This window comes from Quercus lobata, chromosome 9, assembly GCF_001633185.2.
Source record: "Quercus lobata isolate SW786 chromosome 9, ValleyOak3.0 Primary Assembly, whole genome shotgun sequence".
Taxonomy (NCBI): Eukaryota; Viridiplantae; Streptophyta; class Magnoliopsida; order Fagales; family Fagaceae; genus Quercus; species Quercus lobata.
Window position 1 is genome coordinate 37,965,366 of NC_044912.1, and position 18,122 is coordinate 37,983,487.

The 18,122-nt window shown below is 31.6% G+C and overlaps 1 protein-coding gene and 1 pseudogene across 1 annotated transcript; both read left to right on the forward strand.

The window, feature by feature from the left end:
• The first annotated feature begins 2,712 nt into the window (after window positions 1–2,712).
• LOC115962224 (1-aminocyclopropane-1-carboxylate oxidase homolog 1-like) lies at window positions 2,713–7,535 on the forward strand. Its single transcript, XM_031081123.1, has 3 exons — window positions 2,713–3,372; window positions 3,480–3,801; window positions 7,260–7,535. The coding sequence occupies exons 1-3, from the start codon at window positions 2,825–2,827 to the stop codon at window positions 7,503–7,505; spliced, it is 1,116 nt and encodes a 371-aa protein (XP_030936983.1). The 5' UTR covers window positions 2,713–2,824; the 3' UTR covers window positions 7,506–7,535.
• A 799-nt stretch (window positions 7,536–8,334) lies between these two features.
• On the forward strand, window positions 8,335–12,589 carry LOC115961692 (annotated as a pseudogene).
• The last annotated feature ends 5,533 nt before the right edge of the window (window positions 12,590–18,122 follow it).

The following is an 18,122-nucleotide window of genomic DNA, read 5'->3' on the forward strand; positions in this document are numbered from 1 at the left end:
GAAATTGAATAATTAACCGGAGTCAAGCTATCTTAACCCAATAGCTATGAATATACAAATGTAATCTTTAGGGTAGTTATTAATTTGTTTTAACGTCATTACTTTTAAATGAATTGCATGCGGTCGATTATACCTTCAAGCAAAATAAATATATGTATGTATGTATAATTTTCATTTAAATAAATTATTCATTCTCTTAAAAGAGATTATCAAGATAATAAAAACTCATATCAAATTTATACTGAATATTTATAATTTATTTTCTAAATTTTATTAGAGAGAGAGAGAGAGAGAGAGAGAGAGAGAGAGAGAGAACTTGTGATGAGGAACTAAAAAATACAATACCAAAATGTATGAACCAAAATAGAGTTATAAAAATCACAATGATTCATCAATATAAAGTAGAGTTGCAAGAAAGAATAAAAAAATCAATTTTTCAAGAGAGAATGTGAGAGAGAATAATAAGAAATTTATAGAAATTAATATGAGAAGAAAACAAAGTAAAAATAAAAAATATAGTAACAACATCAAATTATTCAAGTCATGTTATGTAATAAAATAACAGTATATTATTATATACTAAATTTTTTTAAAGGAAAATTATTATATTCAAAGACAATAAAAAAGATGCAATATGATAACATCTATGAAATCAAAGAAAATAAAAAAGATAACAACTTAAAGACACAAAATTTATTCACATCAACCCAAAGTAGAGTTCCAAATAATACAAAATTCATCAAACTAAAGTAGAGATGCAAGAAAAAAAAATCCACCAAAAATGAAAAAAAAAATGTGAGAGAGAGAGAGAGAGAGAGAGAGAAAGAGAGAAATAACATTTTGTGCGTGGGAAAACTATGTATAGAATGGAAAAAAGAGATTTGTAAATTTATAGTAGGAGGAGGGGAATAAGAAAAAAAATAAAATAAAGGAAAATAAAAAGATAGAGAAAAAGTGATATTATGATAGATAGTAGTGGGGAAATGAAAAAGGAAGGGAAAAGTTAGATAAACTATAACAATTGGGAAATTAATAAGAAAAATGACAGTTGAAAATAAAAAGAGAGAATGTTGAAAATGGGTGGATAATGCGGTTGTTGATGTGACTCAACAGGAGTATAGTAAAAATAAATACTACACTTTAGTTTATATATATATATGTGTGTGTGTGTGTGTAGTTTTTTCCAAAAAAAGAAAAAAGAAAAGTGTATACACATATGTGTAATAAGATTTAACCTAACAAAAATAACACTTTGTGTATGTAAATCCTTCAATTTGAGAACTTTCATTGTCTTGCAGTTGATGCCCAACAAACTAAGTCAATTCCATCCATTTACCAGGTTGAAAATAGCAATGATATAACCATATCAACTTATTAAATTTGACTTGAAGATATAGCTTATTATAAAAAAGGGCCCCCTCTTTTTCTTCCAACCTCAAAAGTGTCAAATGAAGATCAACGAATAGATTTTGGACAATAATGAAAATCCACAACAACGTAAACAGATCAAAGAAAAAAATTGAAGCAAATTTGAATTTAGCTTTAGAATCTTGTCAAACACTTTGAGGGTGATGAGGCTGGATTCATTTCATATATATGCGATGCCCTAAAAGTCTTTAACTTTTGTATTAAGATAAGGTGAGTAATGAGTACGCCCAATAATGCTCAACAAGGAGGTTTTTACCAAACTCATTATTATTCCTGATCGATCGATGGTATCTCCCTATATATGCACTTAAGTGCATGGGGCCTGGGGGGGTATGTTGGAACTCGGTTCCAGCCCAAGAAGGGAGGTTGAGGTGAGATATATTTAGTAATTATATATTTCTCAACAAGTTAAAAAAAAAAAAAAAAAAATGAGAGGAGGCTTTTGATAAAAATACTATTTTTGCGAAGATTATTTGCATCAGCTTGACAAGTGAAATGTCCCTTGCATCTTACCTAACGTCACTAACATAATTTACGGTAGGCAATGCATATATGCACTGTGCAATAGGAAGCCTTTGACATCATTAAACATGTCATTTTATTCAACAATAAGTAAAATATATCCCTCGCAATTCGCAAATAAACGTGCCTAAGTTGTGTCCAAATATGTAGTTGTGGATTTGTATAGATGAGATCATATTTTTTTTTTGTCTTACTTTGAATATCTATTTTTGTACGTATTCAGGATAATGTTTTGAAACCAGACTATCAACCAGAAAACTTCACCATTCTGCTCATTCATTGGACATTTCCGTGATGAAAAAGTAAGTTAGAAAAAACAATTTAAAAAGAGGGATTGTTTAGAAAGCAACTAGGAAGAAAATATTAAAAAGCTAGACTGATCCAGGTTTTAGGCAATGAACCTACACTAGTTGCACAACCGTTTCATCATTAACAATGACATTTATTGGTGATCTTTGGAATGACATTTTCTGTTCAACATATATTATTATTATTTTTTTTTGGTAAAATATATTATTATTATTATTGTTGTAAATGTCTAGGCCAAGTATTAGGAGGTGGTATACCATACATCAAATGCATGTTTCCTCCCTTCCACATAGATATGTGGAGTCCATCTCTATGTGAGAGGGAAGAAATATGCATGCGATGCATAGTATATTTTCTCAAGTCTAAGAGTGAATATTTCTATCGGCCTTTTTATAAGTTATCTTTTACATGCCTTTTTATAATCATAGATATCGAATCTACCAGTTCAGTCAACAAAGGCGTCGATCTATCTTGTACCATTCTTTTGCTTATATATATGATCACTTCCAACCCCTCAATTTGTAAGTAATTCCATTTTGACAATCCAAATTCCACCACCTTTAGGATGGATCTCACTTCTAGTGTAGGAAATAAACTTGTTCCAGGAGATGAATTGGGCTATGACAGAGCCAAGGAAGTGAAGGAGTTTGATGAAACAAAAGCTGGAGTTAAAGGACTAGTGGACTCTGGAGTGACCAAGGTCCCAAGGTTCCTCATCCATCCACCAGAGAGCCTTCCAAATCCAATGCTATCTCCAGCCACTACCCACTTCCAAGTTCCAGTGATAGATCTCCAAGGCTATGAACAAAGTTGCCGGAGGATGGAGATCGTTGATCAAATACGTAAAGCATCAGAAACATGGGGCTTCTTTCAAATGATTAATCATGGAGTTCCAGTTAGTGCTATGGACAAAATGTTTGAAGCAGTTCAACAATTCCATGAGCAACCAAAGGAAGAGAAGATGAAGTGGTACTCACGTGATCTCAAGCAACCAGTTAAGTACTACAGCAATATAGATCTCCTAGTCTCCAAAGCAGCAAGTTGGAGGGATTCAATTTCATTTGATTTCAAATATGGTCCCCTAAACCTTGAAGCACTTCCCCTAGCATGCAGGTACTAATAATACTTCTAGCTAGTGAAAATGAATGCAAAAAGACATGTAATATATTTATACTGTCTATGTTATATGATTTATATCTTATATGTGTCTTAATTTTCAGGGAGTCTGTAAGCGAATATTGGAAACACATGATTGAACTAACCAAGCCACTAAAAGAATTACTATCAGAAGCTTTGGGGCTTAGTACTGACTACCTAGCAAACATAGAATGCATGAAATCTGAAATGTTTGTGTGCCACTATTACCCAGCTTGTCCTGAACCAGACTTGACCCTTGGCACAAAAAAGCATTCAGATCCATCCTCTCTAACTATACTCTTGCAAGACAATATTGGTGGCCTGCAGGTTCTCCATCAAGATCATTGGGTTGACGTTCCTCCAGTGCACGGAGCATTAGCAGTCAACATTGGTGACCTTCTGCAGGTAGAAACTATAGTTCTGTTCACATATTTCTTTTTCCGTCTTTATTCAGTCGTGTGCCATGCAAACGGGATGTGTAAGAAAAATGAGAAGTGCTAAGCCTAAATGAAGGAAAATATATCATTCCAAAAAATCACAGGTCGAACTCTCTGAGATTTCACCAAATCACACCGATCTCCTTGTCTTGAATTAGAAATCTATTTAAAAAAATATATATATTTCAATAGTTACAATAATAGAAAATATGGAATTTAAACTCTAGTTCTCCTCATAAAAGAATGGGAAAAAAATCACCGATCTACAAGGCTTTAGGCATTATATATCAACTTTTATCAACTTGAAATTTGCCATTCCTTGCTCAACCTCGAAACACTTATGTCCATTAAATAAACTAATGAATTCTTTACTATATTCCTTCCTTTTCTTCAATTGGATATCAACTTTTATAAAATAATAAAAAAATTACAACGATAGAAGAGTGGAGATTTGAATTTTGATTTTCTCGTAAAAGGAGTAGATAATATCACCAAGTTACTAGACTTTTGACATTAGATACAAACTTCTATCAAATTAAAAAATATCATTCCTTGGTCAATCTCAAAACGCTTCTGTCCACCAAAAAACCTGAAGATTAATTCTTTTGCTAAAAAAGAAGTAAATTAAAAAAATGGTTAACATGTGTAAGATACTATTTCTACCTTTAACTTCTATCAAATTAAAAAATATTATTCCTTGGTCAATCTCAAAACACTTATGTCCACCAAAAAACCTAAAGATTTATTCTTTTGTTGACATAAAGAAATAAATTAAAAAAATTGTTAACATGTGTTGGATACTATTTCTACCTTTATAAAGTACAATATATTTAGTAACTATAAGGGAAATAACACTTTGGAAGACTCCAATTTAGTAGTTGAAATAACATATAGGAACACCACTAAACTCAAAATGCTTTAGCTCATGAGTTTAGAGCTAATTATGTTATATTAATCACTCAAATTATATATATATATATATATATATAAGTTAAAATATAGCATTTATTATTGCTATACTTTTGACTTCTATTGAGCCACATCATCCACCTATTTCCAATACTTCCCTCTCATTTTAAACTATTTTTCTCCTTATTAATTTCTCACTTTACAATTATATTTCCTCCAACATTTCCCTCCTTACTTTTACCTTTTTATTTCCCCACTACTTTATACCTTAATGTTACAATTCTACCATCCCTTCATTTTTCTTTCATTTTGACTCTTCTTCTCCCCATTTTATTTATCATAAAAATTTGTTATTTTCTCTTCTATTCAATCTATATTTTTCCTACACCAAAAAGATGAATACTTTCTCCATCTTTCTCTCTCTCTCTTTTTTTTTTTTTCTTTTTTTTTTCTTTCATTTTGTGGATTTTTAATCCTTTATTGCATCTCTACTTTAGGTTGATGAATTTTTTGTGTTGAACTCTATTTTGGGATGATGTGATTTGGCTGTGTTTCAATTTGTTATCTTTTTTCTTTTATTTTCCTTGATTTTTAGATATTATCATATGAAAGTATATATATAATGATATGATGTTATTCTATTTCGTAAAATGGCTTGGATAACTTAGTGTTTACAACTATACATTTTCTTTTTAGTATTCTTCTACTCATCTTCTTCTATATAAATCTCTCTCTCTCTCTCTTAATTATTTATTCTTTCATGCAACTCTACTTTGAATTGATGATTTTTTGTATCTTTACTTTTGGTTGATAAATTTTGGTGGTGTGTATTTTGATAAGTTCCCCATCTTAGATATTTTTGGAAGTGAGAGTTTGAGTTTATATCAAAATAAAATCTACATGGCTATATATTTGAATATGTCTATCGATTATTTGAGTAATACCAATTGTAAATTTGTTATGAAGTTTGATTATCATGATAATTTACTTAAGAAAGTGAGAAATTTTAATAATTAATTTGAAAAATAAAATTAGTTGTACCAAAAAGAAAAAAGGAAAATATAACACACAATAACAAAATTTTGAAAAATATAGATCGCTTAAAAAAAAAAAAAATATCAGTCAAACACACTCGAGTTCTAAAAAAAAAACACTCAACATAATAGAATGATATATTTGTAGAGATAGAGAGATGTAAAATACTTTTATTCAATTTTTTAATGAGAACAAACTATCTTCAATAAATTTTAGAAAATAAATTATATATTATACCATATTACAAAATAATTATATATTCTTACGCATTGTGTGAATTTGCAACTAATTATTATTTAATGTGAGACTTTATTCATATGTATATTCCCAACATTAATAATTACATCAACGTACTGCTAGAGTTCAAATACATAAGAAAACTTGATCCACACTAGTTTGACTATTCTCATTTATTTCTTCACAAATCCGTTGCCCCTTACTTAATTTTAAATTTTAGTTCCTTTCGTATGTTGTTAAAATTAAAAATCTCACCAAAGGTTGAAGTAAGTTTTTTTAAAAAACATATGCAAAAGGGAAGCTAAAAACTTGGAGAATGGCTATTGAACCCCTAATTCCTACCTAGTCCTGGCTAAATGCTAGATGCAGTTGATGCGGTCGTCTAAGGCCCCAAGTAAAAAAAAGGCCCCCAAATTTTAACCAATATGATTATTTATAACCAATAAATAAAATAATATTCTTTTCATCAAATGAAAACAAACAAAAAGGAGAGAGAAATGTTACATCTACAACATTTTTTACAACACTTTTACAACAAATTCTAATTAAGTAGCAGGTTGTTATAACTTATTATTGATGACAAAAAATAATTATAGTGGTGGGTTCAAATAGAAAACTAGAAGCAACTTAATACCTAATATTTGTTGTGAAAAATATTGTGAATGTTTCACTTCTCACAAAAAAAAAAAAAAAACAAAAAAACAAACAAACAAACAGAGAGCAATACACAAAAGAATTCATAACGTTTTTTACAATAGTTAAGTTAGCAAACGTTTATTTACTACTACCAATCTGTCACATTAACAAGTACGAAAAGTTTTACTAAATTTTTTGTGTCTATAAAATTTCTAAAGTAAAAAAAAAAAAAAATTCTACATGATTCATGTTAATTATTAGTAATTTTGCATTTAAAATAAGAAAATTAGTTTTCACCTTAGCCACTCAAATGCATCAAACTGCCCCAATCCCTGTCCTAAGAAGATATCTCTTGCAATAAGATATATGCATAATTTTTTTGTCAACGTGTGGATCATTTGGTCAATATATATATGCATCATTCACTTATTACTTGAATTCTACATTATTAATTGGAATTCACTTACATACTTTAAAAGAGACGGTGGATACATCCGATAGTATAATAGATTGAGGCAAATACTCTGCTTCAATACTTCTGCTATTAGTATATAGTAAATCCATTTTGCGTCATAATCTTCTTTCTTTTTTTTTTTCTTTAAATTGTAGCTAATCACAAACGACAAGTTCAAAAGTGTGGAGCATAGGGTACTGGCTGGACGTATTGGGCCCAGAATTTCAGCTGCATGCTTTCTCCATCCAAGTCCTGCAAGAAAACTTGGGCCAATAAAGGAGATTCTATCTGACAGCAACCCACCCATATACAGGGAAACTCATATTAGTGAATACGTTGCTCAGTATACATCAAAGGGACTGGATGGAAACTCAGCCCTTACTCATTTTAAGCTTTTATAAACTATGCTAGCAATTAATAGAATTGAAGTTTAAGGCATTGCAAGTTTTAATTAATTCCTAAGTTGTTGAATTCTCTATGGCAATTTGTATTGACGTTAATAAACTTTTGCCATTACTTTTAATTTATATCTTTACTTTTTATTATTTTATAGACCGTTGTTCTTAAGTCATTTGACTTAAGTAGACAATTTTAAGAAAATTTTTATAAATTTTTATGGAAATTATAAAAAGTTATAAAAACAAAATCAATTACTTTATTCTTTTTCCATAAAAAATTTTTAAAATTATTTCCTAAATTAATGATTATAGAAAATTTGTTAACTTTTATTTTAAAAATTTACATCTATTTTCTTGAACAGGAAGAAAAGAGAGTAGTAATACATTATTAAGTCATCAAACACTCAAGTTCTTTCCGATTTTTGCCAGTAGATGGTCAAAAATCCAAGTTGGATAATTTCAATTTGAAGTCTGGCAGTTAGGAGATGTATACAACAGTGATTATTTAACCAACAATTGATTATAATTCCACAACCGTTCCCTCATTTTGTTTGGCTAGTAGTGACTAAATGTAGACGAAACTTACCACTACGACATTCTATTTTTGGTTATGGTGATATGTGAAGGGCCAACGATCAAAGGAAAAGACATACTATTAATTATATTGTAAGGTCCAAATATTTTGAAGGGCCAACAATCGTAGGCATCTGATCTACCAGTTTATTCAACATAGGCATCTTGTACCCTTCTTTAGTTTGCTTATATGGGCACTTCCCAACCCTCAAATTGTAAGTATTTCCATTTTGACAATCCAAATTCCACCACCTCTAGGATGGAACTCACTTCTAGTGTAGGTAATAAACTTGTTCCAGGAGATGAATTGGGCTACGAAAGAGCCAAGGAAGTGAAGGAGTTTGATGAAACAAAAACTGGAGTTAAAGGACTAGTGGACTCTGGAGTGACCAAGGTCCCAAGGTTCCTCATCCATCCACCAGAGAGCCTTCCAACGCTATCTCCCGCCACTACCCACTTCCACATTCCAGTGATAGATGTCCAAGGCTTTGAACAAAGTTGCCGAAGGATGGAGATCGTTGATCAAGTTCGTAAAGCGTCAGAAACATGGGGCTTCTTCCAGATGATTAATCATGGAGTGTTATAGACATGTTAGAAGCTGTGGGACAATTCCATGAGCAACCAACGGAAGAGAAGATGGAGTGGTACTCGCGTGATCAGAAGCAACGAGTTAAGTATTACTGCAATGGTGCTCTCTTAGTGTCCAAAGCAGCAGATTGGAGGGATTCAATTTTATTTGAATTCCAAGATGGTCCTCTAAACCCTGATGAACTTCCCCTAGTATGCAGGTACTAATAATTGTTGGAAAATATGGCTAAATAAACAAGTTTTGATTCAACAATACAAACCTTAAAAAATAAGCAATGACAAAATTAAATATATAGAGTTAGAAAGATCTCACAAACTATAGAATCACGCAAAATGCATTGTCTTTAAAGGTTGATTCGTGCCACCCAGAGTAGAACTCGGTGTGAATGACTCTCTTGGCTAAACAACCCCCCAAGAGTAGATTATAGTAATTTTTTCAAGTTGATCACACACTCAAGTAAGAAGAACTAGGAACAACCTTAATTTGCCTTTCCTTAAAACTAAAAATTGATGCTAAAATTTTTAGTGGAAATGAGCAAAAAAAACAGAGCAAAAATAGAGGGAAGAGGCGGCTGCTATAGCTGAAAAAACTGAAAAGCTAAAGAGGGGAATATAGGGTTTAATATACTAACTAATGTGAGGGCTGAAGGGCTGCATGTAATGGTCACTGTGCAAGCCAATGGGCTGCACATTAAATGCCCCAACGGGTTGCTTATTTAATGCCCAACGGGCAGAACCAAAATGGGCTAGAGGAAAAGAAATAGAAAAAGAATGAGGAACAAGAGAGATAGAGACAAGCCTAAACCCAACCCAAGCCCAACTCCAACCCTTAGCCCATTATCTTTCAAGCTAACACTTAAGTGGTGTTATGGTTTATAAACATATGTGTAAACTTATCTCTAACCAATGTGGGACACAAACATACTTTAAGTGTTTGAAACACACATACTCCAACAATAATACTACTACATGCAATATATATACACACACACACTGTGTCTATGCAAAATTAGCTAACACTTTATGTGTCTTATTTTTTAGGGAGGTTGTAAGTGAATATGTGAAACAGATGATTGAACTAAGCAAGGCACTATCAGAATTACTATTAGAGGCTTTGGGGATGAGCAGTGAGTACCTAAAAAACATAGAATGCATGAAAGCGGAAACATTAGTGTGCCACTATTACCCGGCTTGTCCTGAACCCAACTTGACCCTTGGCGCAACAAAGCATTCAGACCCATCCTCTCTAACCATACTCTTGCAAGACAATATTGGTGGCCTGCAAGTCCTCCATCAAGTTCATTGGGTTGACGTTCCTCCAGTGCACGAAACATTAGTAGTCAACATTGGTGACTATATGCAGGTGGAGACTAGTTATGTTCACATGATTCTTTTTCCTTCTTTATTCAATCATGAGTCAAGCAAATTGGATGTGTATGAAAACTGAAAAGTGCTAAGCCTAAATATCATACCAAAAATATCATGGATTGAACATTTTGAGATTTCACCAAATCACACCGTTTTCCTTCCTTCTCTTGAACTAGATATCCAACTTAAAAAAAAAAAAAAAAAAAAAATCATTAGTTATAACAATATGAGAGAGGGAATTTGAACTCTAGTTCTCCTCATAAAAGAGGGGGAAAAATAAAAATCATCGGGCTACTAGACTTCAGGAATTAGATATCAATTTCTATTGAACTGAAAATTGCCATTCCTTGGTTGACCTCAAAACACTTATGTCCACCAAATAAACTACTGAATTCTTCACTATTTTCCTTCCTTACTTGAATTAGATATCAATTAAAAAAAAAAAAAAAACACGATAGTTACAACAATAGGAGAGTGGGGATTTAAATTTTGGTTTTCCTCATAAAAAGAGTAGATAATATCACCAAGGTTAAAGACTTTTGGCATTAGATACAAACTTCTATCAACCTCAAAACACTTATTTCCACTAAAAAAACCCAAAGAATTCTTTTGCTGGTGTTGGATTAAAGTAAATTGGTCCTGGTTAATTAATTTAACTACCCAAGTTGATTCATTAGATCAAATTATATGCAAATCATGGAGGCACCAACAAATTACCAAATAAACTAAGTGCAATGGAAATTAAATTGACACGGTGATTTGTTGATGAATGGAGAAAACCTCTCGCAAGGTAAAAACCCTACCGAATGAATTCCAGGGTACCACTCCCAAAAATCCACTAATTAAGAACAAACGGTTACAAGTATAAGAAATTTTTCCATTACCTTGGCCTATCCCAAAATACCAATCTACAGTTGAACCTTCACTCTAATACCCAATTGGACTTAATCGTGTAGTAGACTTCTTCGCTTTGCACAAATCTCTAATCTGTGATTTACTCCTTTGCACGGATCCCAGTACGTGACTAACTCCAGCAACCTGATTGATTGTTATTGGATGTAAAGTTTTTCATTTCATAAACGATGAAGATTAGGAAGAACTTGGTTACAAAACCCTAAGATATACAAACGCAATAGCTTCACACAGAGTATATGAGTTCTAAGTCTTTGTTTTTGTACTTGATGACTTTTAAAATAAGTCTTATATATAATTAGGATTGTAGAGAGAGAAACCCTAATCATTCAAGTCATCATGGGCCGAATTTCAGATCTAAGAATTCTAAAATCGTAATTTTCGATAGATCGAGCTTGTGTCCAGCTTCTTCATTAATCCTTGATAGCAGTAAGTGTTGAGCTTGTGTCAAGCTTTAATGAAATAACTTTTCTTCATTTGTTTCTTGGATCAAACTTCATGTCTTTAATGATACCATTTGTTATGTTTAAACAACATACTTCTTGATATATTAAACCCAACTTAGATTTACTCAATTACAAGTAAAGTGCATTTTGTCAAAAGATTAGCTAATTACATAGAAAATATGACCCTAACAACTGACATAAAAAATAAATTAAAAAATATTTAACATGTGTAAGAAACTATTTTTACCTTTATAAGTACAATAAATTTATGTTTAGTAATTGTTGATATAACATATAAGGACACTATTTACCACAAAAGGTCTAAGCCCATGATTTGAAGGCCAATTATATTATATTAATAATTTACATTTTTCATTATTATGTAATATGAGACTTCATTCACATATGTATTTCCAATATTAATAATTGTATTAATTATTAGGGTTTAAAGTATTTAAGAAAACTTCATCTACACCAATTCGACTATTCTCTTTTATTTCCTCATAAATCCGTCACTCCTCACTTAATTTTAAATTTAGTTTCTATGTTGTTAAAGTTAAAAATCTCACCAAAGGGTGATGTAAGTTTTTTTTTTTTTTTTAATTCATATATAAGATAAAGAATCTAGAAGCCCAAATTAAAAATGAGGAAAAAAAAATGCAAAAGTGAAGCTTAAAACTTAGAGAATGGCCGTTAAACCCCTATTCCCCTACTCTAAGAAGGTATTTCATTCTTAAGCAATAAGATATATGCTAATATGCACCATTCCTTTCGTAACGTGGACTCATTCTTTTCATGGCACATGAATTCCATGTTACTGGAATTCACCTACATTAGGTAATATAATAGAGGCAAATACTCTTCTTGAATACTTCTGCTATTTTTATAGTATAATCCATTTTGCGTCACAGTCATGTTTTTTTTTTTTTTTTTTTTTTTTTTTTTTTTTTCTTTAAATTGTAGCTAATCACAAACGACAAGTTCAGAAGTGTGGATCATAGGGTACTTGCTGGACGTATTGGGCCCAGAGTTTCAGTTGTATGCTTTTTCCATCCAATTCCTGCACGAAAAATTGGGCCGATAAAGGAGTTTCTATCTGACAGCAACCCGGCCATATACAGGGAAACTCATATTAGTGAATACGTTGCTCACTATACATCAAAGGGATTGGATGGCAACTCAACCCTTAACTCATTTTAAACTTTTATAACCTATGCTAGCAATGGAAAGGAATAAGTTTAAGGTATTGCAAATTTTAATTCTTAAGTTGATAGATTCTCTTAAGCAATCTGTATTGAAGTACGTTGATAAACTTTTGGTATTACTATATATCTATTTCTATCTTTACTTTATTTTATATTATTATTATTTTACATCTCGTTTCTCGAAGAAGAAAAAAGAAAGTAATATATTTAAGTCATCAAAACATACAAGCTCTTTTTGATATGCAGTAGATGGTCAAAAATCCAAGTTGGATAATATACATATATATATATATATATATATATATATATATTGTTGAATAAGAACAGGGGTCTCCACTCTATAGCGTGGATTCATCAACTTCACAACATGTGATAGAAATTGGTAATACTATGGGTCTATTTAGGATTCGTTTATTTTACTGAAACTGAAAACTTTTTGTTGAAAATACTGTAGATAAAGGTAAAAATTAGCTGAAATAGTACAATGAGATCCATGAATAGTACCAAAAAGTGTAATGAGACCCATGAATTGTAACAAAAATAAGATGAATAGTAAAATAAGTTGGCAAAAATAATTTATGCCAAACACACACTACACGTGAGTTGGATAGCGGTGAGTGGTGTGTTTCCAGCGTTTGTGTTTTTGGCTAGGTCCCACGACACTATTCACAACCCAGCCAAAAACACAAAAACGTGCATACCAATGCATTTTTGGGTCCCATGACATTATTCACACCTTTAAAAATTATTTTGTTATAATATTTTCAACTATAAGTTTTCAGTTTTTAGCAAATAAGCGGTGTCTAAACACACCCTACATGTGCGTTTAGCTCCAGCTTAAAAAACCAACTTATTTTACTATTCAGCTTATTTTTGCTACTATTCATGGCCCTACTGCACTTTTTGATACTGTTCATGGGTTCCACTGTACTATTTCAACTAACTTTTACCTTTATCTATAGTACTTTCAGCAAAAAGTTTTCAATTTCTGCAAAATAAGCGGATATCAAATAGACCCTATGTGTGCCACAAGAACTTTGATGGGACTATCATTGTGGGTACAACACATTTGTTGAAACTATACTATTCAATCTGCTCAACTTTTTATCAAGTATGACCACTCCTGTAAAGCGATATGAGTACTCCGTACCACTAAGCCACACCTTACCATGCTAGTTGGATAAAATCAATTTTACATCTAGCAATTGGGAAACATATATGTAATGCTCAATTTCTCCATGTACAACAGTGATTATTTTCCCAGATCATTATAATTTCACAAAGAGTCAAGTAATTATCTATAACCACTTCCTCAAATAATTAAAAATTCAATTTCATCGCCATTGACCACCACATTATTGGTTGATCACCATTTCCCCAATTTCTGCTTCTTCTTCCATGTCTTCATGCATGTTGCCTCTCTAGCCATGTTCTTCTTCTTCCTCTTCTTTAGTTTGCTATCTTTCTTTTTGGAATTTCCTTATTGAAAGTTCAATTAGTAAGTAAAACACTAATAAATGTTTAGACCCCCAATTTTAAATATAACCAACACAAACTTATACTTAAACAATAAATGTGCAGAATAATAAATACAAGCAAAAACCCAAATAAATAAACAACTCTACACCATAAATAATCACAATGCAATAGTAATTAAAAGGCAAGAGTAAGGGTTAGAGAGATGCAAACACAAAAATAACACCAGCATGTGTTATCGAAGAGGAAACCGAAGAACTCGGCGAAAAATCTCTCCGCCGCTCTCCAAGTAGTAAAATGATCCACTAAAGAATAAAGTTGGGATACACAAATAACAATAGACCCTCCAAGCTTAATCTACCCAATGCACTTAAGCCCTCCAAGTTTCTTGCTCCAATAAGGTTAAGTCTAATTGTCTCTTCTTTAGCTTTCCGAATCTCACAACCAAGTGAATTGGTCATCTCCGAATTACTTCCCAAGCACCAAAATACCTCTTCACTGATTTAGGTATAGTGAGATAAGGATTTGACTAATGAACCTTTCAAGGGTATGTCAATAGAGAGGGTGAGAGTAGAGGAAGTTGGAGAATCAAAAGTTTAAGATTGTAGATGAGTTAATCTTGGTTTTCTTTAGGGTTTCTTGTTCAAAATTCTCTCTAGAAGCTCTTTACATTTCGTGAGTATAAGGGTATTTATAGTAAGGTACGTGAGGAATATGAAATGTCACTTTTCTGCAAACCAGGGCATTCTGGTGACTTAGTCTTGTGAGTGGGATGAATCACGAGTTTGAGTCGCGAGATAACTGCCAGGCCAGATTGTACTTTTTTGTCCTGTAGTGCTCCAACTGTCATGACCCTTCAGCTTCCTGCATGCTTCACACGTGTGGCACTTTGGCGAGTTGTCAGTCGCGAGTCACTCGCGAGATATAGTCATCAAAAACCTCTTGAATGCTCACACACTTGAATTCTTCACATTCTTCTCACACATAACCATTACATTATTCCCCCATTACATTATTCCCATCTAAATACAGGATATCTAATTGCTGAATTACAAACAAATTTGACACGAAACACATGATTGAATAATTCAACCTTTTACTGGTTTTGTCCCCCCATGTGAATTCCTAGTTAATGAAGACACGCTGACAATAGGGGGGACCATGGCCTCCCAAAAATGTGTAAAAAGTTATCTTTAATAGGTAAAATAGCAACGTTGAGACTCCAATGCATTTTTGGAAGGAGTAGGCCCCCTCCCCGCCTTTCCTACCTGTCTATTTTCTTTCCAATTTGCTTAATTACTTGCATCTTTTTTAGTCTTTCTGGATCTACTCCCCCTAAATGTTAGCCACAAGCGAGCCTACCATTTTTACTAAAATTTATTGCTAGCTTCTTTCAAAAAGTTATTTATTTATTTTTTATTTTTAATGAACTGAAAATTTTATTCATAAACAAATGCCAAACTTTTGTTGATAACCTTTTACTGTTTCAATTTACATTTTCCATATTCTACTTACTGGCCATCCAATATACTCAACGTCTAATAAGGTGCTCTCATGTTCTCACAATAAATTCTATTTAATCTTTCTACTCTCCCATCCTATGCTTTGAGTCTCTGACGACATACTACATTCTCATTCATCTCCTCTTTCTTTATCTTTTTATTTTTTATTTTTTATTATTATTTATTAAGAGAAAGCTTTTTTATTTGAAACTAAGGAAAAATGGTTTTAAAATATTGGGACGTACAAAATTCTTCTTATCCTTCTGCAATTCTATTTTACTTCAATTTTTATTTATTTATCTTATGATTTGTGATTTTTTCCCTTTAATTCATTAAACCAATTGATAGACTTTATTCATTATTTTTATCTAAAATTTCATATTAACTTCTAGTCAAAGAAGTAAACTACAAGCTGGATTGGGGTATGATAAATGCAACTAGTACAAGATTACAACGTAAAAATTCATAGTCCAATTTATGGTACCGCAAATCTTATTTGAAAAATCTCATACACATGCCAAAACTAATAAATTTGTATTTTGTTTTTGACATTTGGAAACACAGTCTTGAACTTGATGTTTGAAATTCATTAGTGTAGTGATGAGTGAATTATACATACATACATAGATATTGTGAATCAATATGATCATTTAGTTTTGACACCCCTCTCCTTCTCCAAACAACAATTTTTGGTTCCACCCTTGCCGGTGAATAAGGTTTTGTTTGGTTGGGGGATAGAAAACGAGGAGGGGAAGAAAAAGTGGGTGAGATAGAAGAGATTTTAGTTCTCTCCTATTGTATTTGGTTTGGGGTAGAAAAGTAGAGGGATGAAAAACTCTTTTATTTGGTTGCGAAGAAAAATGAGATGATAGAAATTATAGTTTGTATAAATTTACCTACATGCCCCTTTTTTAGATTAAAAAAATTGAAGATTATATTTTTATAAATAAATTGTATACAAATGGGCACTTCATTAAGAGAGAGAGAGAGAGATGAACGCAAGAACCCATAACGCATAGATGAGGAAAACAAAGATGTACACACAAAAAAAAAAGAAAAGAAAAAAAAAAGATAAAAAAGACGAAAACCAAAAGAGGAAAATAACAAAAACCAAAAGAAAAAGAACCGTTGTAGGAGGATATTTTCGTCCAAAATACCTATTAATTTTTGGTCCCATTTTCTCTCTTATTTTCTCCTCAATATAGGGAGATGATGTCTTGGTGAGTTGAGGAGAAAACTCTTAGATCCCAACATAATCCCTCCTATTTTCCTCCCTTAACCAGACACCCTCCCTCTTATACCTTTTTCTCTTCCACTTTTCATTTTCCCCCCTTTTCCATCCCCAATTTTCACCCCAGACTAAACATACTTTAAGGTGGCATTTGATATGGGAAAATCGACATTATCCCTGGCATCTAAATTCTTGGAAAATTTAATGCTTGGCAATCTAGATGTCTGAGAATGTAACTATTTCTATGTTTGGTTCAATTTGAAATCTAATAAAATTTGTGAGAATATGAGAGATGCTTCTATTTGGTTTATTTCTAAAAATATTATAATTTTTTTTTCAAAATACCATTTGCTTCATAAATACAACATCAAATCTCTCCTTTTTTTTTTTTTTTTAATAAAATTTTCCTCCAAATAAATTACAAGAAATAAAATATAAACTATAAATCATGAAAAATTTGATAAAAAAAAAAAATATAAGATTTTTTAAATGAAATGCATAATAAAAAATTTTATTTAAATCGTTAATTTATAATAATAATTTTATTTGATTCTTATCGGTAAAAGAGTAGGGAGAATAGATAAAATTGTCAATTTATACAATATATAACTTCATCTTGGCATAAAAATGTGATTATTTACCTTTTTTTTTAATGGAATCTATATTCCCAAAAAAGGGGTATTGCCATATTGAGAGGAAATATAGAGACTCTTAGGGATTTAAATATAATTTTTTGTTTTGCAATCCATAAAATGGTGGGTCCCACACTTGAATTTATTTTTTGGCTAATATTTTCTAAATATAGTTTTTAAAAAGAGAAATGCTATGTTCACAACAAATCTTATGTGACAAGTTTTTATGAGTTGTTATTAGTGGGGTAGAAAAGTAATTTCAGTGATAGGTTCAAATTAAAATTAATAACAACTAATCACATATGATTTGTTGTAAAAATGTTGTGGATATAGTACCTTTCTTTCAAAAAACTATATCCTATTTTCCTAGTTTAGAATAAGATTTTGAAAACAGTTAAAGGGGTGTTTTATTTTTTATTTTTTTGAGAAACAAACACACACACACACACAAGGGAGAGGGAAAGAGGTTCTAACACAAAGGTACACCACAACTCCACTCAAAAGCCATGGTAACTTTTAAGGGAGACATTACTTAAGAGAGTGTGTTGTGTGTAGTATAACTTGCCTCACCCTCCCTTAAAAGTTAAAGGGGTGTTTTAGAATACATAAAATGTTTTTAATGACATAGTTGTAAATAAATTGAAAATAGTGGACCTTACATATTTATCCAAACTCTTTTATCTCTTA